General features: G+C 44.2%; 2 protein-coding genes across 7 annotated transcripts in view; both read right to left on the reverse strand.

Moving 5' to 3' along the window:
- Positions 1-12,900, reverse strand: part of kmt2a (lysine (K)-specific methyltransferase 2A) — a 38,137-nt gene extending 25,237 nt beyond the window's left edge. For 3 of the 6 annotated variants that reach the window (XM_076736065.1, XM_076736067.1, XM_076736063.1), the window contains exons 1-3: positions 12,633-12,900; positions 3,641-3,713; positions 137-3,522 (exon numbers count right to left, since the gene is read on the reverse strand). In XM_076736065.1, the coding sequence (XP_076592180.1) occupies positions 137-3,522; positions 3,641-3,713; positions 12,633-12,878 (3,705 nt within the window). In that variant the 5' untranslated portion in view covers positions 12,879-12,900. The remainder of the gene's footprint in view (positions 1-136; positions 3,523-3,640; positions 3,714-12,632) is intronic. The other 3 variants (XM_076736069.1, XM_076736066.1, XM_076736068.1) reach the window with 2 other exon arrangements.
- Positions 12,901-15,155: 2,255 nt separating this feature from the next.
- Positions 15,156-27,744, reverse strand: ube4a (ubiquitination factor E4A (UFD2 homolog, yeast)). Its single transcript, XM_076735542.1, has 20 exons — positions 27,651-27,744; positions 26,217-26,386; positions 25,845-26,021; positions 24,010-24,122; positions 23,544-23,696; positions 23,266-23,425; positions 22,898-23,100; positions 22,514-22,705; positions 22,053-22,386; positions 21,807-21,933; positions 21,308-21,615; positions 20,749-20,881; positions 20,464-20,654; positions 20,087-20,187; positions 19,152-19,265; positions 18,728-18,902; positions 18,451-18,631; positions 18,090-18,237; positions 17,797-17,954; positions 15,156-17,694 (listed from the first exon to the last, which is right to left on the reverse strand). The coding sequence occupies exons 2-20, from the start codon at positions 26,344-26,346 to the stop codon at positions 17,559-17,561; spliced, it is 3,234 nt and encodes a 1,077-aa protein (XP_076591657.1). The 5' UTR covers positions 26,347-26,386; positions 27,651-27,744; the 3' UTR covers positions 15,156-17,558.
- Positions 27,745-27,782: the final 38 nt, after the last annotated feature.

Below are 27,782 nucleotides of genomic sequence, written 5' to 3' on the forward strand. Positions count from 1 at the left end.
TTTCTATTTATAGCAAAAAATTCATAGCATCATGTCAAAATCGCTTGTGGCTATATGATGAGAATGACGGGAACAGAAGGTTTTTTTTGAGGAGACACAATAACTGTAAAAGCAAGACTTGAAAGGAGAAACTGACCTGGACCTTTGTCTGGTCGGCAGGCTTCATCTTACTCTTCTTGATCTCGAAGAGCTGGGCTTTGGCCTTCTTCAGTAGTCCAACAACCCGCTTGTCAGTCACAGGCTGTTTCTCTGCTTGTGCCAACATTGATCCAAGAGAGGAGACAGGGAGTTGTTGTCTGCCTGGCTGCCCTGGAAGGCTTGCTGTCTGCTGGCTAGGAGCACTTTGTTTCTCTTTCTCCTTTTCCCCATCCTCAATCTCTGTTCCTTTCTCAGAAGGTCTGCCTTTCTTAGACAGACGCCCTTTAGCAATGGACACAGGAACAGTGGAATGGAGCCCACGCACATCTGAGGAAGCAGTGTCAGAACCCATGTCAACTGATGTTGATTTTTTTCTCCCTGGAGCCTTTTTTGGAGCAAGAGATAAGAGAGCATCTTCTGAGTCCCTCCCATCCACAGTAAACAGGCTGGAAGGTGCACTGGGCGAGCCATCTGGTGTAGAAACCTTACTTCTTTTCTCCAAATCCTTCCTCCCTTCCCTCTTATTCTCTTTCTCTTTCTCTCGATTTTTCTCAGAATCCCTTTCTTTTTCTTTTGGAGTAGGTTCCTGGGGGGCTGACAAGCTTTTTTCCTTACCTCCTTTCCCAGCTCCTCGCCCCGTGTCCTGGGCACTGGAAGGAAAGAGGGGGAAGAGTGGGGAAGAAGAGGACGATGTAGCTGACAAAGGAGGTGGGTTTCCGGCAGCCCCTCTCCTGTTATCAGGTGTCCCTTGTGAGGCAAGACCCAGGGATACAGTGGAGAAGGTGCTGAAAGGAGCAGGAGTTAAGGCACTAGTGGCTAGTGGACTTGCAGAAACCCCTGGCAAAGAGCTGGGGTTACTATTGGTGACAGAGCCTGTCAGCGCAGACATGTCAGATGAACCTTTTCCCACAGACATGTGGCCTCCTATTTGGCTGCTGCGTCTGGTCATTGAGTGGGAAGGAGACCGTGGATGACCACGTGGTGTTCCCGAGACCAGTCGTCTCCTACGTCGCGAGGTTCTGCTGGAGCTAGAGGACGTCTGGTGTGGGGACAGAGAGCCAGGGCTGCTTCCAGAAGATGACTGCAGGGTAACGGACTCAAATATCCGAGAGTGGGCCTCGCTGGGTGTGAAGCGTGGAGCACGAAGCAATGGGCTGCGCTTCTGAAGTGGTGCATCAAAACGCGATGACGAGGGATGTTGGTGGTGGGTGTGTGGGTGAAGAGGGGCAAAAAGGCGAGTCCCTGTTCCTGTTCCGCTGCCTGGTGCAGGGAACGCAACTGGAGCAGCTCCCCCTGCTCCACTAACACCTTGGGGCAACAGCCCCACATCTTCAGCTGTGAGAGGAGGAGGACGGAAGTTGTCAAATATGGGCTTGCGGATGAGGCCCTCCTTGGCATATTTAGCTGAGGAAAAGTACTGCTGTTCAGGGTGGGACAGGGACGTCCAGCGGAAGGTGGGCTCTCTCAGAATGGAGCGGCTTCGTTTGTCCGACAAGCTGGACAGCACTGACGGTCCAGGCAGGAAAGGAGGGATAGGGTGAGACATCCAGGGTGACTGCGGGTGGTGTTCACTGATAGCAGCTGTATTGGAGGAAGCTGACTGGGGAGGCTGTGGAGGGGTGAGAAGCGGGGGAGGTGGAGGTGAAGAAGAGGAGGAGGCTGTCGATGAAGCCTGCTGGGAATTTACAAGTGCAGAGGAGGACATCAGCACTCCTGTTGGTGGGCTGATGATAGGCTTTTTAGCCCCAGTGGTTAGAGTCTCTCTCACCCTCTGGCTCTGACTTCCCCGGCCGACCCCCTGTCCTCTTCGGCCTCGTCGATTCCTCTCTGCCAACACGTGCTCTGGCTCTGGCTCGGAGGGAGGAGAGGGAGGCCGTGAGCTGTGTAACAGGTTGGCAACCCTCTCTCCCTGCGAGGACGGAGAGTGATCCTCTGGCTCTGACAAAGCCTGTGTGGCCTCAGAAGCCTGGGAGTCGCATGATGAGTCATCCAAGCTGGGGCTGCTGGACCTGGAAGACTCTGCAGAGGAGAGCTGGGAGGAATGCTGTGATACAGCACTTGAGCCACAAGATGCTGCGCTACTGCTAAATCGCCCGTTGGCAGCGTTGTTGGTGTTGTTGTTGAGCAGACTGGCAGCTGTTGATGGGACACTGGGGGTAGGGGCCGGAGGTGGTGGAGGGGGGAGGCTGTCAATTGGAGCAGTGGTGCCAGTGCTAGTTATAGCAGGTGTAGAAGAGACCGGTACAGGAGAGGGAGAAGAGGAGGCAGTGGAGGTGGGTTGGGCAGATGTGGACACAGATGAGGGGGTCGTTTCTAACCGTGCCATCTTCATATGGGGCGGCGGAGTTCCAAAGCTGCCTTCATCTTCAATGAAGCGCTTGGGGGTTTTGATGATGCGAAGGGAGACAGTGCTGACCACAGGCATAATGAACTGCCTGATGTTCTTCAGTTGGGTCTTCCTAATGCCACCTTCAATGGTTCCTGCCCCACTACCCCCGATGGCTACAGCTTCTTTCTCCAGTCGCTTCTGTGCTCCTTTCTTAGCGCGCTGCAGCAGCTGTTTAGCAATGGTTGCATCAGTGCGTTTAGAAGAGGGAACAATTCTGACAGGCTTTCTGTGGCGAGGACTTTTTCTGAGGCCCACTGTCTTGCCTGGTTTGGAGGGAGACAGGGAGACAGGTGGATTGGAAGGGTCCTGGTCCTCAGCACCATCCACATTCCTCAGCATGGGCTGCTGAGGAATGTGTGGTTCTGTGCCTCTGTCTGCACCTCTGGCCCTAAAGGCCTTATGTTTCCCTTCCCCACATTCAATGGAGGTAGACAGCTGTGCAGCGGCAGCAGCAGCAGCTGCCGCCTCAGCTTTGAGACGCTCAGCTGAGGGCGGTCGCCCACGTCTGCGTCGGGGTACACCAGGCAAAGTCTTGAGCCGTGACTTGAGAGGGGCAAGTTTAGTTGCTCTCAGCCTCTTCAGGTTGGTAACTTTGGATTCACCCCGTCCACCTTTGGGAAGCTTTGCCTCAGTGTCATGTGGCTGAGCAGAGCCCAGTGACGTCCTCTTGGCGCCCTTTCTGTCCTTGTCCTCCTCTGTCTCCACGCCCAACTCAGACCCTGCCTGTCTACTGTCATCCCCTGGTGCATGGCTGCCTGTACTCCAAGCTTTCTTGCTACTTGAAGACGGAGGTCTACCTCTTCTCTTTTCCCCACTGCCAGGTGGCCTCCCAGGCAACCTTTTCACCTTCTCAGCCGGCCTGTCAGGGCCTTCAGGTTTTGCCTGTGTTGGGGAGGGAAGGGAGGAGGGGGAAGGTAGACATGCAGCAGCTTTCTGGGCAGTCAGGGCCCGTGGGGGACGGCCTCTGGGTTTCTTCTCCTGTATGGGTGGGCCTGCTGATAGAATCGGAGCACAGAAGCATTACATATGGACACCCTGTACAGTCGTGGGCATATCAAGACAACAATAATGTCCCTGAAAGACCAGTAGGGAGTTATTTTTGAGTAACTTTACCTGAAGACGTTGTTGAAGGGCTCTGTATTCTTTTCTGCTCTGCAACCGTTCCAAATCCTCCAAATGCTTCTTCCTACAAAAACGAAAAAGAAAACTAATCAATCTTTTGCAACCATACAACTGTAGATTACATAACAATTGTAATGCTTAAATTCAGGGAAGAAGCAATAGTTGGTTAACAGCTCAAATTTATAGCATCCATTGTGGTACATAATTGTCAGTTGCCCTATGTGTGCAACACTTGAGTCATTTTTGAAGTCAGACTCAGATGAAGACCAAGGCTTCAAGGCTATAATGATGTCCTCAATCTTACTTTCGCCTGCTGGCCTACACTGGTGCTCTCATGTTTCTCTGGTTTTTGGGATGACATGCCTGCAGTTGGAGAAGGCTCAAACCACAACAGACAGTCTGAATTGCAAACAACCAAATCTTACTGGGTGACTAACACATCACACAGCCTTCCTTCCTATTGCCTGAGGGAACAGTAAAATAAGGTGAGTGGTCATACATACAACTAGAAAGACAGCCAGGGCAAAGAGACACAAAAGAAGAGGCCTATATTCTATAACCATATGAGCGGCTCTAACCAGCTTTACATCCTTTCCCTTTAAATGTAAAGGGTTTATCTTATGTACACTGACCATTTCAGAATATATTTCAGATGAAGCTTATCCTAGCCATGGTTAAACTTTGATCAGTCTCAGCTTTACTTTGCTAGTCTCAGCTCTAATTCTAACAATGTAGCTTGCTAACACATTTACATGGGCTCTGTTGGATGTTGACATACAGATGTTTTGCATGTATCATGTTGAACATGTCGGTATAATGTCTGGTATATGAACTTGCTTGCATGACAATGTGCGAACTTCTCTCATGCTACCATGCTGATGTTCTTATTTCTCTCGTCATTCATTAGTTATAGACTTTTTCTGAACTGAAGGAAAGGTTTGGCCTGTTAGCTACATTAAATTAAAGGGCCTCATCAAAGACATCCTCTAGGCACCATGAAGGTCTACCCCAAATTTCATCCAATTCATTCATCACATGGTTGGCAAGACTTTATCCTCCAATTTTGACAAAAGTGACACTCCCATTTTCAAAGTCTGACCTCATCCTGAACAGCTGACCTTTTTTTCCAGCTTTTACATGAAAAAAGAAGACAGTCACATGCACGAGGAGTACCATTCTTCTCTTGACACACATGGAGTTCAAAGCATCCCTGTGAACAGGAATGGGAACTTTGGGTTTATCAGTGTGATAAAGCACATTAAAGAAGTACCAAAAAAGACTCATCACCCATTTGTCAGGCACTGGCTCTTAATATGAGTGAAATGCATCTGACAACCTAAGATGGCACATTAACTACAAACTATTCATATTTCAGAAACAAATCTAAGCAAATATTGTACTTGATATTTTGCCTATGGAATAACTCGCTTAAATGAGTTAATCTTCTTTGTCACTCAGTTTCAGTGGTGGTGGTTCAAGAGACGATGGATGTAAGTGTAAATGCAATATGCGCAGACTGTACATCGATCCCTCCTCATGCCCGAGTTAAGCCCTGAGATGCACAACAGAGAAATCACTCGAGGATGATTAACATCTTCAGTATCCTCTGTGTGCCACTACTTCTTCCAATCAGTGTGTGTGTTTAAGAGTGGAGGTGAGTATGTCATTTCATCATATTTATTTATAGCAGCGTGTGGGGATGCAGTTGAGGTCTCATTGGCCCAGTTTGTAGAGCAGCTGCTATCCAAGTGTAGTCCACACAAGAGTGTGCACATGACTACATGCAAGCTGATTTGCACCAGCTAACAGTTACACACATCACAATGTGAATAACTGATACCTAAATGTGTCTGAAAACCCTATTTAAAAAAACATAAAAAACACTAATGTGTGCTAAAAAAAAAACTGCCTCTTTCATCTGCTCTACATATAAACAAACAACAATAACAGACAGTCAATACTGCTGTTTATCCTGGCAGGCAATACAAGTCTGAGCATCCTCCACTCTTCATCTCCTTACGCTTCTCTCTCCACTTTCAGCAGTCTCTCTCCTCCTCCCCTCTCCTCACAGTACAACCAGCATCCTCTCCTCTCTGAGCAAGTGCTTGGTTGGTGTTGTTGCAGAGCTGGGGGGGCGGGGTACCAAAGGAAGGCTCTGACTCGCTGTGATAGCGCGAGTAGCAGTCAATGACATCACAACACGCTTTTCTAGAGGCAAGTGCATAGAGTCGACTGCACAGGTTCACGTGCGCACACACTCATACATGCGCACATGTTCCTCCTGATTCTGTCAGCCACATACACACACGTTTAGAGAGGGGGGGAAAAAAACACACGCACACACCCTGCGCGTGAACCGCACAGCAAGATGTAAACAAGCAGAACATAGGAGTGAATATGCGGGGGAGGGGAGCACAGGCAAGGCAAGCAAGCAAACAAGAGTGAGAAAAGGAGGAGGGCTGTGGGAGGAGGGTGAAGAGGAGAGGAAGAAAGAGACAAGGAAGCAGCATCTTGACCACATACACCATCAACAACAGAGGGAGCGCAGTCGTCTCTTGGGAGCACTGAGGATGAAAGGGGTTTGGGGTTTCAACATGCTCGTGCAGAAGCTTGCCAAATCCCAATCTAAACAGGCCTCCCACACACGACAAGGCTCCCCCTTTCCTCCCCCTTACGCCTGCTCTCTGCCATGCTCCCAAACACATATTCAGTCACTCACTCATTGCTTGCTCGCTCGCTTCCCGCCCACTGCCTGCCGAGCACAGAGCAGCAGCGTGTGAAACACAAGGCTCGCCATGAGCTCAGTAGTAGGGCAGGCACAGGGAGGTAACTTCAAGAAGTAAACAAACACTGTAGTAGACTAGCATGATAAGGTTCATGTACCACCGCGCCGGCATAAGACCCCAGTTGCTCTTTTTTCCTTTATATTTCATCTCTTCAGCTGAGGAGTGTACAAGAACGTTCTTGAACGCAACTGTTCAAGTCCTTCTATATCTTTGCTGGCTTTTATGGCACTCTCATCATGAAAACTGGAGCTGTTAGACTTCCTGCTGGTCTGTCACATCTCATCCAACTGATCAATGCATAAATGACTTGTTATAAAACACCAACAGACAGAGAAAAGGAAACCGCTCTGATTCATTGTGGAAGCGACGTTATCATTTCCAAGAGGTGAAGGGACAGTCCCCGAAAGTTATGAGACGGATGTGAATTTGGTTTGAGGTATACATCTCTGTGTCATTTTGACAGCACTTTTGCAAACTGAGAAAGCTAATGGGACTTTTACTGCCTTCCAAGACATTTAAGAGAACTTGAAATGGTTATAGGTGATGGCCTGTAGATTAAGGACCAGTTTTCCAGGCAGGGTACAAAGCAAGTTTTAATCTAGAAAAGTTATTCCTTGTTTAACAGGAACTGCATGCTCATTCTGAATTAAGTTACCTGATTATGGAATCCCAGACGAAAATTAATTAAGACTAACTCTAACACAGCTCGAGTGTGCATGTGCTCATAAAAGCTGTAACACATCACAAAAGGCCAATAACTTGGCGGAATCTGAGGAGTAAATGCAGACTAAATAAGAGAAGTGGATAAAAGAACAAGTTCATGGAAAGAAAAAAAAAGTCTTGATATGCAAAAAATTATTTTGATATGCAACTAATTTGCAAGAGCTATTTACGTTTACCGGCAACATTAAGGAAGTAGTGGGTTGCTCACATAGTGCATGAAAAGCTAACACTGCGTTGGCTGGGAAGTGGGTGGATGTACAAAGGCTGGACCTCACCTCCACCTCTGGTCTCAAAGCAGAAGTTAGTGCTGCTAATATCTATAAAATTACACAAATGACACTAAGTTTAACCATGCTTTGATTATATTTATTACAAACAGGAGGTATCCATATATATTACATTTTTCCGAATCAGTCCAAGTTTTCAACTGCATTTCCACTGTGGTCAAGTATTGAACCTCAACAGTTAACTGAGCACCACCTGAAATTACATAAAATATAATGTCCGTGTTCCTTGTTTTTCCTTTATATTTACCAATGACTGTGTCCATGTAAGTAATCACATCTGTTTCATAATAATATTAATTATCCCTCAACTGTAGAAATTGGGGTTAAACACACAAACATGGTATGGTCCTTTTGGAGCAGCTCGACAATACACAGGACTGATAAAATAGCATAATCTATGCTTTTTTTCCCTGAAAAATGTTCACATGTAAGTCTTTCTTTGGGCAGACACAAAAGATACGGGGTAATGTGAGAAATATTTTCAGCTGGATCGGAGCCCCAGATGCTGCAGCTATGAGGGATGTACCTCACCCACACCCAAACTGCCCCACGCCCCTCTATTTTAAACCCTTTTTAACTGCAAGATACAATGAGTGCAAAATGCAATTCATCTTAAAATCACAGACTGACATCACAAGCACCCCTAGATAATCTTAATTAATCTTCATCAATGTACAATAGTAAGAAATGTAGTTTTAAAGTTACCTACTCCAAGACAGGAAAACATCACTACAAGTAATGAGGAGGGAAAGGAGGACAGGAATGTGACTCAGACTGAGAGGGGGGATGTCAAATAGCTGTGTATGTTTTCAGGTTAGGACCCTGACAGTCAGTTTGATGTTAGAGAACACATTACAACAACACACTAGTCAGAAAACATTTTCTTGACACATTCCAGGAAGCTTGCTTTCCTCTTGGATTTACTGTACAGACACGATGCCTCATCCCTTCCTGGAATGTAAACTGGTGATGAGCTCATAGTCCTATATGCCCCCTCTGATGACACATCTCTTCAAAAAGGCCACACAGGAATTCCAACAATTGCTCCAACAAATACGATTAAGCACACAAAACAGCGACTGTGAGTCATATCAAATTACATTTAAGTTAAAGGTCCAGTCTTAGTCACCGATTAGAACATCTTGTTTCCTCCACTGGAGTGAGTTGTACAGTGGTACTGCTTTATGACCTCTGTCAGCCCCAAGCAAAAGGTGGACATTTGTTTTTTCAAGTGTCCCAACACTAAGTGCAATGGTCTCACATTTGCTCGACAGCACACAAACCAAAATAAACAGTCTGTAGAGCAAGATGCCTCCTCTTCCTACACCTCGCACACAAGGAGACGAAGACAGTCAGTGGACAAAGACAAACAGACTGATTGGCACGTGCGCCTGGTGTCTCTCTCGCCCTCACACACACACACACACACACACCCACTAACACTCACACAGGCTGGCAGGCACCCACAAACACACCCCCTCCTACCCACCCAAGCAGGCAGCGTGAATTGAAGTTCTAATCAAAATAAAGACAAAGAAGACACGCCCACTCCTGAGTGCAATAAGGGACATAAAGTCTAAGGGACACACACGCACGCACGCACGCACACACACACACACACACACACACACACACACACACACACACACACACACACAAAGAGTAAGAAAGACGACACAATTGCCGCCTTTCTCCCAGTCAGGCAACTCCGAAAGCATTCTGTTGTAGCAGAATAAAGCCATGGATGGGAGGGTCTGTGACTAATTCTCCTCCCAGCGTTGTCCCGTTGAGAGGAGGGGGGTCGCCCCGCACCCTTTGATATCCCTGCCTGTGCTCTTTCAGCCGCCCGCACTTTGTGAGAGCTAGAATAAAAGCAGACACAAAGCTTCCTGCTCCAATCCACACGCTGTCTCGGGGATGGGTAAGCGGGTGGGGAGGGAGAATGGGGGGTCTTCCATTTAAATAGGCCAAACACCTGCTGGACTGAAGCCCCTTCCGCTCAAACACACTATTTCTCTCAAACCAGTGAGGCAAAGAGACATTTGGGTTGATACATCTATTCAGCTGCACTTTTGTATGAATGATTAAACACTGGTAATAATATGTGAATGCAATTGATGCAGCAGAAGGCGAGATATAATGGATCAAGAACAAAAAGTGAAAATTATGCAAAGTCTGATTGGGTGGACAGTGGGGTCGGGGTTTAAGTTGTGGCAGTGGGGGTGATAGGGTCAGACGTTTACAAAAAAGTCAACATGGACTGCACTCGGCACCAAAACAAGCAACGGCAATTTGGCCGGATCAGGAAAATGAATTCCCTGAACACACACAAAAGCTAACAAATGCCTTCATTTGGACAGCAACAGCCAACAAGCACCCTTTTGAGCCACCCCAATAGGCTTAGTAATCCATTCCAAAGTGGCAGCTGTCAGAAGAAAAGTTGCTCTGCCTCTCAGACGGGGTTGTGTGTGTCTGAAGTGGATTTGGGTCTTTCTGTCTAGATGGAAGAAGGAGGGGTGGCCAAGTGTCCGGCTGGCGCTCTGTTCAGGGTCGCCCCGTGAGCTCAGCAGGCTGCAGTGAGCCTGAACAATCCTGCCCTGGTCTGGCCAGACAGGCAATACACTGCTTTTCAATGAAACCACCATGCTGTGTCCGCAACGTCCATAGGCTTCAGGTTCCACAGGGATTTAATAGTCCAATCTGTCTCCACAGATCCGAAATACAGCCATACTCGCATTCACTGGAGCAGGGAAAGGTGGGACTCCGAATTACCTAAAAAGACGCTGCCTGTAAGAATGAGGTTTCATATAAAATTAGTGTTTCTCCAGAATATCATAGAGCTGTGATGGAAAGCACAAATGTATGGAAAAGACACTGTGTCCTCCATCTTCATGTGAGTCAAGTTGCACTGAAATCTTAAGGCCTGTCCCAAATACTGTTATACTCTAATCCACTGTCTGTCTTTTAAAACAGGGGCAGGGGGCCCTCAAAAAGCTTAAAATTTATTTGCACACAAAACTGCTACTTCAAGTAAAATGTGTTCTCCAGAACATCAAGAAACATTGACTGAAAGTACGAATGCTCCTCAAAATCAATGAAAACACCATGCTGTGTCTGCACCTTTCTTGTAATTCTAGCTCTGTAGGGATTTTATGATCTTGTCTGTTTCCACACATCCAAATACTGCAAACTCTCAACAACTGTCAGCCTTCAGGAGTAAAAGGTCAGAGGGGCTCCTACTTGCTTAAATGGTGATTTGCTCACTAATATAACACAGTTAAAATGCAAGTTTCTTCAGAAAATATCAGAAAAGTTTCCAATATGTAATATGAGCTATTATATCCTCCAAAGCATGATTCAAAAATTATGTAAAAATCCAAGCATGTTTCAAATTCAGAATAAAAAAAAAAACACATAACTAAATGCTCAACTATTAAGCATGCAAATACTGCTGTGCTTCATCCAAATAAGCATTTTCATGTGTGCTTAGACTGGGAGCACTGGAGCTAGTGGTAAACATCCCCACACAGTGTACTCCCACTGCAATGAACGCATGCTGCTCATCATGAAGAAGGAAGATGGTAGTTCGCTAAGGCGAACACACCCCCACATCACACGGTCCGTCAAGAAGGGGCTCGTTGTTATTGTAGCCAGCCCTGCATGCGCACTGTCACTAGCAGGTCGCTTTTCTGAGATAAAACGAAGCGAATTCAGCCACCAAACCTTATCGATATACTCGTACTAGCATTTGAACATTGAAGAGAGTGATTTTGAGTGCGTGGCTGTGTATCCGACGTCATCTCAAAGCATTATGAACCGGATTTTATTTTGGTACTAGCTACGCACTGGCTGTGTTGAGAAGGGGAAAACATGTCCACCTCCCATTTTCCTGTGCATCAGCAATAGCCCCGATGGCTAGCGTGGCGTAGTGCGTAGCATGGTAGCTGTCCTAGCTTAACATTCAGCAGCAATGGAAATTATTTAGTTTAGTGTATGAGCCACGCCAACTTCAGCTACGACACTTTGACCCGCTACGTAACAATATGCTGGCCGGAGGTAAACACAGCAACCTCCCGAGCAAAGCTGCAACTTCACATCGCTTACGACAGGAGAATAAAGGTGTAGTTTTAGCTGTGAGATGTAGACAGCTAGCCTGCGAGCTAACCACTGAGCTATGTTAGCCAAGCCTCGCTGGGAGGCTGACACCTCACTGCGAACAGCCAGCCCCTGAGCTCGGGTTGTAAATACTAAGCTAATTAGCTGACGACGATATCTTGTACAAGTGTGGAAAGCGAGCAGAGTGAAAAATGAACAACCTTTTCTCGGAGACGTTGCAGACAGACGCTAAGTTCACGTTAGCTAATCACAAACCACAATTGTGTACTCTCGCCCCCTTCAAGTTGACATGTCTTGTTTTCAAACACCACACGCTACCTTGAAGGTCCCGAGCTATTACACCACGAGGAAATGCCCTTATGATAAACACATATGCTTAAATACTATTTCACTGAAGGGGATTAACACTAACGCTAATGCAGGACGATAACTTTTACTGTGTGTTGATGCACATGAATATGAAGGCATCCTGCCCAGCCTTGAAGGCTTCACATCAAGCTAATGTCAAGTAGCTAACTAGTAAACCAGTCGTAACTGCTGAGTTACACTGAGGACGTTAGCAACCAAATGTGCAAGTACATGTGCTGTGTGTTACCTGCATTATGTGCTGTAATTAACAAGCTATTCACCAGATTTCTCCACAGTGTTTTGATCGGGCTAGCAGACTAACGTTAGCACCAGTTCATCTTAACTGTGTGGATGTAGCCTTTGCTCACACTCCACTGAGGTGGAGAAAACTTTTCTTTCCAGGAGGATTGTTGAGACCATAAATCCGATAAACCTTTGGTGGTCGTGTTGTTTCTGACTCAAGTTAACATTACAACGCGTTGCTGTAGAGTTTAAGGCCACACAACCAACTCAAAGTTAACTGAGCATCCTGGAAATGACAAGTTTGCTCAGAGCCACACTTCGCGTTAGGAAAAGGAAAAGACGTTCAGCGTTTGGGCAGAGTGACCGTTAGCTCCTCATCTGAAATGTAAGAAACGGCTCCAGGTGGACCCCCACTCCGAAGCTGTCGAACCGATGCTCCCGGGTAACCATCGGGCTGCTCCTGTCCTCCCCTGTGCTTACCTCCCCGCTGCTCGAGTCGCTCGATTCCCCCAAAACATCCCGAAATTTCTGCAGGTTGCTCCCGATAACCGAAGAGACCTGTAGTGCAGCATCAAACCCGGGTCCGAGCCCAGATGCGTTGGGGTGGGCTCCCGAGATACTCCGCAGAGAGGCAGTAACCCTGATTCGGCCCGCTCTCCTCCCGGTACCGGAGTTGCTGCTCCCTCCGGGCCGAGCGGGGAACCGCCACCGACAGCTGTGCGCCATTTTACACTCTCTGCCTGTCTGCCCTGCGATCAGAGATACCTCGGTGGGCGGAACCCTAACCCAGCACTCCACATAAACAACCTCTACCACAGCGCTCCGCTCTCACAGGCCGACACATCGTTATGCATGTTGCGGGGCGGAACTGAAGAAACCCCGACAATGCATTTTCTCAGCGGCCCTATCCAGGCTTTGCATGGCTGAAGCCAAATCAGGTTTAGGGGCTTTGCCCGGGAAAGAAGCCTCGCACTTGAATCACAAGGAAGGACGAGACCGTTAGCTCACAGTGTGGTTTTTAAACAAGTGAGAAGCCTTTTACAAGCTGAAGCCAAAGTCCAAGATAACGCAAGACAAAAGTTAGTCTGAGAGCCAGGCAGCATATAGTTTATGTGTTAGGACAGGGGCATAGCAATGAATTCTGCAGCTCCGGAGAGAATATTGCTTTGCTGCCCCACTCCTGACAACACCACCCTTATGAACCACTTTCTACAAGAGAAATGCTCTTTTTTTCTCTCCTGCTCTTCTGTGCATGCATGCACACATCCACCTCCTTGTTTAGGGAAGATGCACAGTTATATTGAAAGAGGAGCATCATTCAGTTTTTTTTTATTTGTTTGTTTGTTTGTTTTGTTTTGTTTTAATACTTCATATTATATAGGTAGTGACAGCTGGAGAGACAGGATGGCATGCAGCAAAGGGCCCAGGCTGCTGCCATGACTTTACCAGGTGAGCAACCAGGGCACCCACATGCACGGGATGAAGTAATGAAAAGAGAATTATTAAAAAGAAATACTTCATGTTTGGCAAATCATGTAGCTGGAGTGAAAAAATATTAGAAACACAATGAATGTAATTTTAAAAAAGGGGAAATTAGATCAAACTTGGTGGAGATTTGACTGAGGTGGACTGATGTGGAAAAAGCTTAATTTATTATACTGTAACACAAGTTTTCTTAGTTTTTGTTTTTTTTTTTCACCTTAAAAAACACACAATAATAAACATAACATGTAGATGTCCTCCATTGACGTCCCTAGCACACTATTCTTGAAGCTTTAGAATCTTAAGACTTATTACAAAGACTTATTACAAACACTTGCAACTTAAATATTAAACCTAATTCAGAATCATATGTAGTTTGCTTATAAATACCACTAAATGTCAGCCACAGACAACATGATATACTTCTATTACAACAAAGAAGTATATTTGAAAGCACTTTGATCAGATCATTTACAGTGGAAGACAAACTATCTTTGGTCAAAACTATGAAATAACACATCTGGAATTATATCAAAAGCAAAACAAAAGTTTAGATGAAGCAGAAAATGTTTTATGATTTAGATTCTTCAAAGTAGCCACCTTTTGCTTTGATGACAAGCATTACCTTAACCAGCTTCATGAGGTCGTCACCTGGAACGCTCTTCCAGCAGTCTTGAAGGAATCCCCACACACTGTATGTCGAGCACTTGTTGGCTTCTTTTCCTTCACTTTGCCTCCAACTCATCCCAAACTCTCTGATTTGGGTTTTCGGTCATATAATGCAGCACTGCATCACTCTCCTTCCTGGTCAAACAGCTCTTACGCAGCTCGGAGGTGTGTGTTTCGCCTCATTGTCCTGCTAAAAAACAAATGACGGTCCCAAGAAGCGCAAACCAGATGGGGTGGCATGTCCCTGCAGAATGCTGTGGTAGCCATGCTGGTTAAGTGTGCTGAATCAATCTCCACCAGTGTCACCAGCAAAGCACCCCCACACCATCACACCTCCTCCTCCATGCTTCAACCACACATGCAGACACCATCCGTTCACATTATCTCTGTCTCACAACGACACGTCAGCTGGAATCAAAAATGTTAGTTTTTCCACAGGATGGGCCCAAGGCGCGGGAAGAAGGTGGGTTCATGAAATTTGACTGACTGACCTTCATGTCTTAAAGTAATGATGGACTGTCTCTTCTTTTAACTTAATTGCGCAGTTCTTCACATAATACAGATTATTAAAGTCATACAAGATGCTTGGAAGTGACCTGGAGAGATAATATATTAAGTTAAGAATCCTCAAAACTGAGAAATATTTACCTCAGTCATATTCTAAAGCTAGATGTGTCATTCACAAATAATTAATCATAAAAAAATCTACATTTATATTTAAACTTGTCTTTTGAGGTCCTGTTTTTCTAGCTGTTATCCATTTCATGACTGATATTTCATACTGTACACTTTGTAAGTTTATTTAAATGGATTGAAATCTGTCATATTTCTGAAAGAGAACATCACTGTCTTATATAATGCGCATTAGTTTTATTTCTTAATCATACTGTACATCCAAAATAAACATTTTATAATCACAATTAAAACAAAAATATTGCATTATAATTTAACCCATATAATCATTCAGGTGGTAGCTATTCAACATACAGTATAAGGGCATGCCAACAACTACATAGTAATCTTTCTCTCACATTTTGCCATTTTTGTACAACTACACTTGATTCTGAATTAAAGTCTTTAATTCAAAAAGCTAGTCAAAAAACAGGTCATCTTTTTTCTGCTCTGCTCTCTTTCATATTCCACCCACGGCTCCCTATTTGCCCTAAAGAAACAAACTCATAATTATGTCTCTTAAGAGTATGAAACAAGTCAGATCCTCATTCGCTGACATTTGCTGCAAGGCTCTTGGTTTTAGGCACCGATTCTATTGATCAACTGTTTGCCCACGTTAATACACTATGCTTACACACCACAAAAAATTCTGTTCAAAATGCGAGATCAGGACACATCAGTTAATCTGATGAATGTTAATTCAAAGGATGACAATGACTATTAAACACACTGCCAGTCAATTATGATTGAACACCCGATATTTTGGCCTTTTTGGGGGTCAACCTGAAGAAATGTGGTCATTGTTAAGACCTAAAAATTAAACCATATGAGGAGTTGATGTAAGCGCATTGAGAAGATATTGTGATTTCTTTTCTTGTTGGAAATAACCTAGGCACAAGACATTTTTTGCAAGTTATGAGTTTAGAAACATCCACCTGAGAAACCGTTCAGCTCTATCAAAGATGCACCAGACAATGCAGTCAGCTAATGTTTGGATAACCGACTCGTCGTTTCTCTAAATTTGTATTAAAAATAAGCATTGAACATATATTATGAAGGACGGTTCTGCCTGTCTTATTTTTCACTAAAGCTTAATTCAATCCAAGTTTGGCGGATCATTTAGGAGAAATTTGGTGACATTTCCAGAACAGCCACTATATTTAAAAAAAAAAATAAAAAAATCACAATTTGACATCAAACATGGTGTTTTAATAGCATCCTCTTGTCTTTTTGTGTCCTACTCGTTTGGCGCTCATGATCACTGCTGAGTGTCTTAAAGGGCCACTTCACACATTTTACATGAGGATCAGAAGCCCGTCATTAGGAGCACATATCGGTCATCTGTAGATCTGAAGGGAGCTTTCTGAAATCTGAGTCGATTTTAAATTTACAAATTGTGAGCAAAAGTTATTTTCCAAGGATTTAACACTTTAATTTCTGATTCTGATACTACACTACTTATTCGTTTGCTTTCTGAGATGCCCCCGATGATGTCACATCATTGTGAATTGGTGTTCATTTGTAACTGTTGTGAGGAGCTCTTACATTTCCAGATGGAACAATGGCATCCATCAATGCTACTCTCAACAGTCAAGCAATTTCAATATGCATTGTGGAGTTTAAAGTAGACTAAATTTGTTTGGATGTTCTTCATCCTTTAAACGTGGTTAACAATAGCATAATTATTGTAGAGTAACTGAAACAATTCAAATCCTTATGTTCAACAACTGTTAATTAGCAAGCTCAAAGATAACGACCTCTTTAATTAGTGCTTGATTAAAGGCAGGTGGCGCTTTAAGATCTGATGACTGTTATTTATACATGTTTAATTGCAGACTTCACAGTAAGGTTTTGTGCTACAGGTTTCTTATTACAGTGAACATCTCAAAGTAAATCTAGATTATTTCCACTAAAATGAAAGTCACACACAATTCAGTTCAGTTTTACTCATGCCTTACTTTTAATTGCTATTTTATTTACAATGCTGCATGAAGTTTAACCAAAAGTGCTAAAATATAGGGTGCTTAAGATCTTTAAAAGGCAGTGCATAATGTATTCTTCATGAAGGTGAAAACAAGCTCAAGTCATAAACGATCCCATCCATGTTCTGCCTTAAGAGTTCCCAAAAATACTTACCTTGCAGTATAAAATCTGGTTGGGGCCAGCTGGTCTGTCAGGAGTTCATATAGTACATCCAACAAGTCCTGTTGAAACAATACTTGTGGCCACAGTTCTGATTGCAATATCTAATTGATACACAGTATTCAGGGAGAGGAACCAGAGGTTGAATCACCCTACTATTGTTACCACAGGGCATCATGGGAGTCGAACAGCTACTGTGCATGGAAGTTGTCACCAGCCGGTGGGCTACAGTTTGCCTGGACTGCTGTCACAGAGAGAATCCACTGAGCATGAAGGCTGCGTGAAAAGGCTAATACAATGTTAGTGGGACCGGAGGTGTCTGAGGAAATCCACAGAGGCAAGCACACCATGGATTAGCCAAGAAGCAGAGGAGCACGCGAGAAGTGAGCCAGGAAAGGAAACAAGGATGCAGTCATCGTTTATCACAGCGAGGGACCACGGCTAGCCACTGGGTCCCAGCTGCAGCCTCTCATGCTTATGCTTATCCAGCCACTGTAAGATCTGCTGTTTGAGCTCCTCGTTTGGCCTGATCTGGTCCATGGTTAGAGGACTGCGGTTGAAAGGGTCCGTCTGGTCACTGCAAGGACACACGAGAAACAAGAGAAGTCAAATGGATACCGATGTCGCCCACTGGATATCATCTCCGGAGATTGTGATTGCTTTGTAGGAAGTAACCAACCTGAGGAGATGCCTTGCTATAGTTGAGCGGTCAACTGTGACGTTGGAAGAAGGAAGGAGGACAGGATCCAGCATCAAAGTGGACATGATTGGATCCAAGAACTCATCTGGGGCGTCTGAATATGTCTCCTCTTCCTGCTGCTGTCGGTCTGCATGAGACTAAAACAGAAGCACAGCAAAGATCATACAGAGTATCTCCACCTGTGCTCACCACAGTAAACACTGCACAGATTCATAAAACAAATATGTGTTCTAGTATTTTCTCTGGCAAACAGTTTCCAAGTCAAATGATACCTTTATTTTGTCAGCAAGGACTCCAAAAGCCACAATCATGTCCCCAGGCTTGTTTATCTTCTTCAGTACCCTAACTGTTTGGGAGAACAGGGTAGGAGAGTACGATCGTCCATCCTTTGGGACTGTGGCACAGAAATTCTCCTCATCACTGACGAAGACAAACATTTTTTTAAAAATCAGAAACCACACAAATGATCGTACTCAGCATTGTGCCACTGTATTTCTTCTCCTGTGAGTATAGCACCACCAAAATAACGAGTTAAATGACAAGTTTGCTTATAGTCACACTTACACACACACACACACAAAAACAACTGCGCTACTGTTAACAACTCTGCAGAGAGGAGTGTTCACAACATACCCCAGATTCAGGTAGATGGTGCAGATGTCAGAAACGAGCTGCTGCGGCTTGAAGTCAAACTCACTGAAGTCCTTGACTTTAAGGGCACCCATCTTGGGACCCACCAGGTGCTGCAGGAAGTAGTTGAGCATGGAGATGATCCTCTCAGCCAGGAAGGGGTGCACAAAGATCCCCTTGATCTCTGGATATGAGGAACATGATCAAACAAAAACCATGGAACGGATGAGGACAAACTTTAAATGGATTAATCAATATATGTGTGTCTTTTCTGCCTGACCTGAGGTGAGGAAGGCCAGTGTGCCGATGGTCTCATTAGACATGATGTTGTGGAAGCGTCCAAGCTGTCCAAACATCTGCAGGCTGGACTCCTTCTCTCTTCGGGCATCGGGGGCCAGGCCTTCCCACTCCCCTCGATCCCGCTCCAGCTGCAGAACCTTGATTTTACTCAGGTACTACAACACAGGAACAGTATCTCTCTTATTCTTTTGGTGAGCTCATGAAAAGAACAGTCTGACATAAAAACAGATAAAATAATAAATGAGTTATTAGCCACGAGGATTAATATTAATTAACATTTTTGACAAGCGAGTTAATATCCCCATGGTTGACTAAATCTGTGCCACATTCTCTCCTTGTGTCCAGGATTTTGTGATCTGTGCTGATCAAAAGTATTGCATGTATGTATGATGAGTCAGTCTTACCTGAATAGCCTCATCCAGTAGGAAGATGGCGTCATTCATCAGTAAGTTGAGGAACCTGAGGAACAGAGGGGGGTTCATGGCCTCCAGGTTCTCAGATGCATAGTGCGCCAAATGCTGAAACAAGAGATGTCAAACTAAATGAAGAGCACATTGAGATCAAAGATGAACAAACTAGTTTCCCAAAAATCCTTTCAGTAAACCATGCATGCCTGTTTACAAGCAGCCATTCATTCCTTAATTCCCTTCACGCTACTGAGGGTCACAGCGGGTCTTTCCCAGCATGCATCTCAGGGTGAAATGTAGTGAAACACCCTGGACAGTTTACCAGTTCATCGTAAAAGTACTGTACACCCCAGGGCTTTTCTTTCCTCCTATTCTTTCCTCCTATTTACCTCCACCTCCACAATTTGAATGAGGTACAGTGAGAGTGAGAGTTTATTTGCTGCTCTTGTCAAAAATCAATGTCTGCTATTGATGAAGTTGCCTGATCATGAACTTCAAAATGCACCCCATAGCCGATTCAGATTTCTATTTACACTCATCACAAAATATTGTTGCCATATTTCTCTTTTTCCTGTGCTGCCATCCTGCTTCATCTCATACCATCTTTGTTAGTCATACAGTAGTCAGCAGAACGTGGTCTGGACATGCATTGTTTGTGAATGAGTCTATTTTCTCAAAGAAATGGATTTAAGGAGTTTGTAGCTTTTGGGACACTAGGCAACATGACTGAGACAGGACTTGGTTTTTGAAGACAGATACAGATCACATCAGATGCAAACAAACAATCTCACATAAACCACATGAAGAACACTAAACTCACACAGAAGAATGTGAACTTCTAATCAGGCAAAAACTCATCATACCACCATCTTAGCTTCTGACAGCCGAGTTAACTTGGATGATGAATCATTAACACATGAGCTTCTTGTTACCTTGATACTCTCTCTATAGTTCTCTTTGTCCCACATGTACTTGAGGATGGGATACATCGGCCTTCTGTAGTTGAACTTCTGTTCAAATTGATGAGGATCACCTGAAAAAAGAGAGGGAATCTAAATAAAATCCAACATGCTTCATCGCTACCTTCTAACCTTCCTATTTCCTTAAACTAATGTTATACACATACAATCCACCTCCAAACAGTTTCACCTGACTAAAAAAAGACCCTGTATTATTTATGTCTTATGAGTGTTTTTAATCAAAGATGGTTCTTTTCAAGTGTGCTAATTAATTCTAATCCAATACAGTTCAAAAGTTCAGTGCTGTTTCCATCCACAACCAGCACTAGTGAGAAATGCAAGTTCTTCACCTGTGAATTCAATGTCTACAAACACAGTGATTAGGGCCTCGGCCAGCTGAGGTGCATGCCTATAGGTGCAGAAGACTCTCTCTCGCTGAAACACAATTGGTTGAACAGCACCAGGAGCCACCGGCTCCATGTGGGGCATCACCGCCTCTAAGACCTCTGCAAGCTTTGCTCTTAAATGAGGGTTCTTCATCCTGTTGTGCACACAGGACAGGAGGGATTGAAGCAATATGTGAAAAATCCCAAGGTGGTCAGCACCATTCAGGGCAATTCTTCCTTACAACTGACCTCTCTACGTTACCCATGAAGACAGTGATGAAGTTAAGAATCTGCTCCAGACTTTCTGCGGAAGTCTCCAAAACATCGTCTGCAAATCGACGCAGGAAGATGAAAAAATCTCCCAAGTTCTCTGCAAAAAATTCTGAGAAACAGAAGACACGCTTAAGTAATGACTACCATACGAAGGAATGTTCAGCATGAATGAATAATTGTACTACAAGTGACTAACCAGTACATCCCTGCATGTACAACTACAGTCATTTCAAAACAATTTTTAGTATCGTCTGTATATAGTTAGAGGTTTAAGTGCGAGGTCCAAAATGACTTGAACTGACATTTTCATTTGACCTGAGGCTGAACCCTGCAGCGTTTTATCGACTCAAACTGCCTGAAATATCATGAATTACATTCTGGCAAGGCGTCATAACATCAACATTTTTAAACACAACACACTGTTTCATATGCTCCAATTAAGACGGTAAAAAAAAAAAAAAAGATAAAAGCTAGTTGGGATTAATTTAGATTACTATTCCACTGTATTTCTAGTGTAATGGGAGATCTAACCTACCTGGTACATAGCACAGCATAGTGTTCTGTAGGGAAGGCAGGGGAAAACTGAGTGCTACATGTTCAGGCCCCTGGTTCCCCATACCAAGCTGAACCAGCAGAGCACCAGTGGAAGCTTGGAGGTTAAGGCAGCATTGCAGCATGGCAGGCTGCGTGGTGGCAGCTTTGGTTGACAGATAAACAATCATCAGACGCTCAAACTGCTCCAGAAGCTGCTCCGACATCGGGTTGCCTGTTCGCTGGGCCTCCTGCCATGTCACCTGGAGCCGGTGGAGAGACTGGTTCATCTTCACCATCTGCTCATGGAGTCTGCACATGCACATTATGCATGGGCACAGGTGCATGGATTCAAATGGAACAAGACAACCCGGGTTAATGGTGACATATGGGGCTCACATGAGGAACATACAATACACAACATCTCTCTGGGATCTGTGAAACAGATCCTCTCTTTCATTTCTTCATGGAAGTTATGTTAGTGCTTGTTTGAAGGTATGTACCTGTGGAAACCAAGATGGAGGGTGAGTTGTGTGAGGATGAGGTTTTCAGTTAGCAGGGTGTAGGACTGTGCAGACTCCACAGGCTGCTGCGGGGGCACAGGAATCAGACAGGTTTCCTTGTCGAGTCCTGGTACAAGAGATGGGGGATTGTTTGGTCATGAAATTCAATGTAATGCAAAGGCACAAAAAGTACAACAGCTGCTGAATTAATACTGATACATACAAATGATTTTCACACATATTCACCTGTTGCATGCACATTGCGATTGCGCCTCTCTTCTTCGCTCAGCTCTTTGAGGGCGCAATAAGTTGGGTTGAAGGTGAGCAGTTTGGGCGAACGCGGCCTGCAGAAGGGCTGGCACAGCTTCAGCAGTGCTGCACCCAAGTTTAAGAAGAATGCATCTGAGGCATACATTTGGAAGAAGATCTCTGGCATCTGACTGGCCCATATCTTGGCCCGGCCAGCGTTAGCCTGCAGACAGCTGCCCAACCAGGAGAGCAGCAAGTGCCGTGTTTCACCAGATCGCTGGAGCAAGTTTTTCAAGATCTGGTGCAGCTTATCATGAAACTGGCCCATAAACTGCAAGACAAGGGGAGTAAAGATCATTAGCTCTGAGACAATCAGTGTATGGTCTCATCTTTTTTTTTTTCTTTTTTCTTTTTAAAAAAAGGCAACCAGCAACATCAACTAAAGAGAATCTGTTTACCTGGTGGATGTTGGCCTCCTGGACTTTGGTCTCCTGGGCACTGGAGCGGGAAGGGTTCAGGAAGTAGCCATGTCCCTCCACCACACCTGGGGTTTTCAACAAGCAGGAGATACTCAACACTGCTCCCAGTAGGCTCTTCTGGTACTGTAAACCATTAGCTGGGTCTTTAGGCTGAATGTGTTCCACCAGTACCTGGGAAAACCCCAAAAAAAAGAAATGATGGAAGGATTGGAAAAACTGGGGGCACTAAAATAAGACACATGAACGATCTGATTATAATTACTGTAAAACTTGATTAGCAGTGAGCGGGGAAATAAACAGTTGCTGTGGGAAGGCAAATTCATGATAACATTTGTAAACGTCTCTCCTTGTGTGTCTCCTGACCTTGGCAATATCTTTATGGTGGCTGAAGTAGAGCAGAACATCTAGGTAGGAGTAGAGGAGAGGTTGGCACAGGTCCAAGTCTTTGATGCGTCCCTGGAAGATGTCAAACACTGGTACTATCACCTCCTCGAAGGTACGCACCTCCTGGTCAGAGAGTATGCCAGCAATGACCTCCTCTACAAACTCAACCACCTCTTCTGGCTCTGAAACACAGTGACTTCATAAGAAACCGAGAAGAGAAAACTCCAGGCAATGATTTACCAAAGACAATAAGAGAAATAACGAGACAAAACAAAAGTGAGAGGCAGCGAGAAAAAACAAATTGACAAGAAAGGAAACAGATGTAAACAGGCCAAAACTGAACTTACGTGCTCCACTTAAACCTTCCAGCAGCAGGTCCAAAAGCTGTTCATAGACATTCTGGCTGATGTAGATCTCTGGAGTGAGCAGGACCGTCCGCGTGTTAGAAACTGTCAGGTTCTTACAGCGAACAGCAAACGACAGTAACTTCTCTGGTACCTTCGTCACCTGGTGCACAATCAAATCACTCAATTATGGAAGAGCATTTATGTTCCAATTACTAACAATAGTCTATAGCAACATCTCAAAATAGCTGTAGTATACTCGTGTACGGAAAAACTCGCACCTCCTCTTTGGCCCTCTGGTAACAAGCAAAGAGGTAAGGGATGGCACTCTTCTCTCCAGCATCACGGTCAGCCGACAGGTTAACAGCACTGCATGATGTCATGTAGATGAGGTGATTTCCTGGTTCTAGCAGCAGCAGACGGTTAAACAGAGCCTGGAGGGCAGAATGAAACACCAAAAATATGCTCACAGCTCACTCACCCAAACATTTTCTAAGCACCAAAATTAATTAAATTTTCGCATGCTGTGCAGTTCCTTAAATTTGTCAATCTTTTTCTGAAATAATGCATTTATGTCAATTCTTCACGCCTCACGTTCTTGCATCTGATGAATGGTGCCCTTGGCATTACTTACAGTTGCCATTTCTTCACCAATTGCACCAAACAAGTTGTGGTTTATTGAGAGGAGAGAAACAACACAAGGGAATAATAGAGTGATGACTTATAAACATGTTGTTGACATCTGACCTGTTCGATGTTGTCCATGTCCAGCCAGTCCTGTCCATCCAGATCTGCAGCCATCTCCTCCAAGTAAACACAGCGCGGAGGGATCCCATTACCTCCTCTCAGACTGGGGTCACCTAGGGGTGAGAATAAAACCAGGTTCCATAAAATAAAGTCTGCTCAAATCACATGACAACCCATGAAGCTGACACCACTCTAAGCATGAATACTGGTTTAATTGGGAAATAAGTCAACACCATTTACATTGGCATGCAAAGGTTTGGATAAAACTTTCTGGTCCTGTGAACAGCTAAGTAAAAGGTTATCTGCTTTCCAAACAGCATATAATTTAAGATGACACATCTCTTTACTATTTCAAATGAGAAAAGTAAGTAAACTTTTAGAGATGAACCCATTTTCTACTCACTTAACCATTCACAGTAACAGAAATTTTGACCAAGAGTGCCCACAACTTTTCATGCAACTGTAAAAATTAGAATAGAACTAAAGTAAAGTATTGGAATGCTCCAAAAACACCTGTTTGGAACATTCCACAGATAAACAGGTGATAGGGTCATAACTGGGTATGAAAGGGGCATCCTGGAAAGGCTCAAGCAAGGATGGGGCGAATTTTACCACTTTGTGAAACACTTGATTGTATAAAGGATATTACTGCATGGGCTCAGGAACGCTTTGTAAAACTGTTGTCTGTAAACACAGTTTGTTTGCAAATGATCACATTCTATTTTTATTTACATTTTACACAGCGTCCCAACTCTTTTGGAATCAGGGTTGTAAATAAGACACAGGAAGATTAAATGCACAGCATGTATTTACTCTGGTTTATTTCAGACTGAGGAATTCATTAAAGACGCTCTAGGTAAAAACAGGGGGGCTTTTAGTCTGCATTTCCTGTACACCATGACTCACCCTTAAGAGGTCTCAGCAGCGGAGAGACCCAACCATCTCACAGTGAGACTTCACAGAGTGAAAGGTCTTTGTATTGTCTTAAAGGAGGCTGGTGACTCATTTGTTGCAATACTTACTGGAAACTTAAAATTTGTCTCTCAAGACGGTTGGCAGCATCCAACAATACCACAAAAAACAAATGAACAGACTATGCTGCTATTTAGCTACAAAACAGTTACATCAGTCAGCTGTCTGTCTAATGTCTCTTCCAGACTGACGCAAGGGAAAAACTGTTTGCTCGTAACTTAAAAAGGGTCAGCGTGGATTATGTGATCTGACTCTGCAACCCTGTTTCACACAGTGTTGCTATGGAACTACTGTTGGTTTACTAACCTATAGCTCCAAGAAGTTAACTAGGTATTTCTGAAAGTAGTACTGTTTACTATTTTAGATCATCAACCATGTTGAATTTCCAGTGTTAAAAAACACAAAGAACTTTTACTGGTGTCCAAACACAAAAACCTGTTTAGCAATGCACACGGACCTACAGACAAGTACCTGTTTGTGTTTGACTACCAAGTGTTTGCCACTGACTTAGACATTTGGGTCATACAGGTAGAATGTCTTGACTTGTGTGTCACACCTTTAGTCTGTGAACATGATTCTACACCAGAATCTAGACAAAGGCTCAGGTCAGTCATTGACCAAAGCAAAACATGTGACCACAAGTTGAAAGCTACAACAGAACTGATCTATTGCTATTGGGGTCCTAAATAAAACAAATGTTTAAACTAAAAAACAGTTTGCACTCTACATCGTACAGGGTATTTTTCTGTCATACCCCATTCAGAACGACACTATGATGTGGGTCAAACCAGAGCCTAAGATGTATCTGAATGACGTATATCTATGACAGTTGTATCAATAGACCTGAGTCTCATTTTACATACTGTTGTCCAGAGTGATGAGAAATATTCGCTGGATCATGTGATTGACATTGAGCTGTTCACACAGCTCCTGCCTGGACCGGAAGGAGCGGCTGATCTCTGCCACGGAGTCGTCATTGTCATCAACGCTGTCTGACACAGAGTTTTCTGACTCTGACTGGCTCTCTCCCGAGTCCTCCACTGTGAAACAAGATACAGTATGACCTATACATACGAGAAAAACACTGATGCTTCTCTAACATTGAAATGATGCTTTATATATATTTATATATATGCATTTATAATGAACCACATTTTGAGATCTCTGGACCAATTTACATAAGCACTCACTATACATCTTATTAGGGGACTGCAGTAGCTCTGACAACTACTCACATGGTGGTTCAGCAGACACCTGTTGTGGTTTCTGGCCTGATGCAAACTGCTTGGCATCAGCCAGTGAGCTGAAGAGAGCAGCGAAGGGGTTGCGGGAGATGTTCTGGTTGTTGTTGCCCTGGTCGGTCATCTCACTAGGGCTCAACACTCACTCCATCCAAGATCCCAGCCTTAAGGAGCAGTGAAGACACAACAACTGAGTGGCAATGGAACGAGACAGGGCGTCCAAGTAACGGATTAGTGAGCACATGCAGCATATTCCCACATAAACATGGACTCATCAACATTTTGCAGCACTGTCCCACTATCATCATCACCACAGCACCTAATCATTAACGGCTTGGTAGCTTTATTATCATCATCATCCAAATTAACTGGGCTGTCAAATACCTTCTTCCCACATTTTTTGTTGAATTAGTTTCATGCAAAATGGGCCATAGCACAAGCAGTTATCCTTGTTTTCCTCTGGTTGTTTAAAGTCAGCATCATATTGAAAACATACTTAAGGGTCAGCAGGGCATCCTTAAGGCATCCAGCATCCTTGATGTCACATTACTGCCTCCAGGATTTAATGCCCCTCATTTCCCAGTTTATATAGTCTCTTCATCAGTCCAATTGTACTCTAAAATCTAAATAACAGGTAGCCATCTTCTGCACATATGAGTGTACTCTTAACACCAATCTCTAAAAGTCCTCCTCTGTGTAATTCTGTAAGCATTTCCTGTCTGTATCTCATCTTTTCTGCATGCTATCAGGACATGTTCGACTGTTCTTATGTCTTCACACCGGGTGTTTTCAGTCTTCTTTTCAGGTTCTTCCTCTGCTTCTCACCACATCAACTCTATACTGGATCTAATGTAACGTTAAATATCCTATTTTCATGGATCGACCGTTTCAACTCTCGACTGATTTACTTCCACACTTTCCAGCTTCCCTCTGACCAGGATAGAAACTTTTTGGCATGACATTCAGAAAACGGGAATCAATAAAATTACTCCTGTTTTCAGTTTGACACGGAGCACAGAGCATATGGACTAGCTGTCGTTATCCTCCTCAGGGTTTACCGTTACCATGTGTTGTCACATCAATTTAGTTCAGCACCTTACAATCACAACTTGTGTTACTTTATGGATCTAGCTTCGCATTTAGCCACTACTGCACGATTTCAAACGTCTCCTGTCACCTGTTAGGCAGTTTAGTAGCAGCTTTAGCTACTTGACGCTAGTTAGCTAACTAGCTAGCAGTGTTAGCTAGTAGCAGTGACCGTCCTGCATCAGCGCTAGTTAGCTAGTTAGCTAGCTTGTGAAGTAGCAAGCGAAGCTGTCATGGGGTCACCACGGCTCTACCTCAGCATTGATTTTAGAAACATTTACGTGGATTTCGTGCACTGTCAGTCTAAATAAAGAATACAAACGATAAAGAAGGCTGTCGTACCTGTTTGACGGGAATAAGTGTGTGTTTCTGATGAAAAAAAAATGCTTCTACGAAACCAGTGGCAGTTCCTCAGTACATTGAATTTGTAAACGTCATCAAAATGAGACAGGCGCTCTGCTTTGCTGAGTAACT

Source organism: Chaetodon auriga, chromosome 7 (genome assembly GCF_051107435.1).
Source record: "Chaetodon auriga isolate fChaAug3 chromosome 7, fChaAug3.hap1, whole genome shotgun sequence".
NCBI classification, from domain to species: Eukaryota; Metazoa; Chordata; class Actinopteri; order Chaetodontiformes; family Chaetodontidae; genus Chaetodon; species Chaetodon auriga.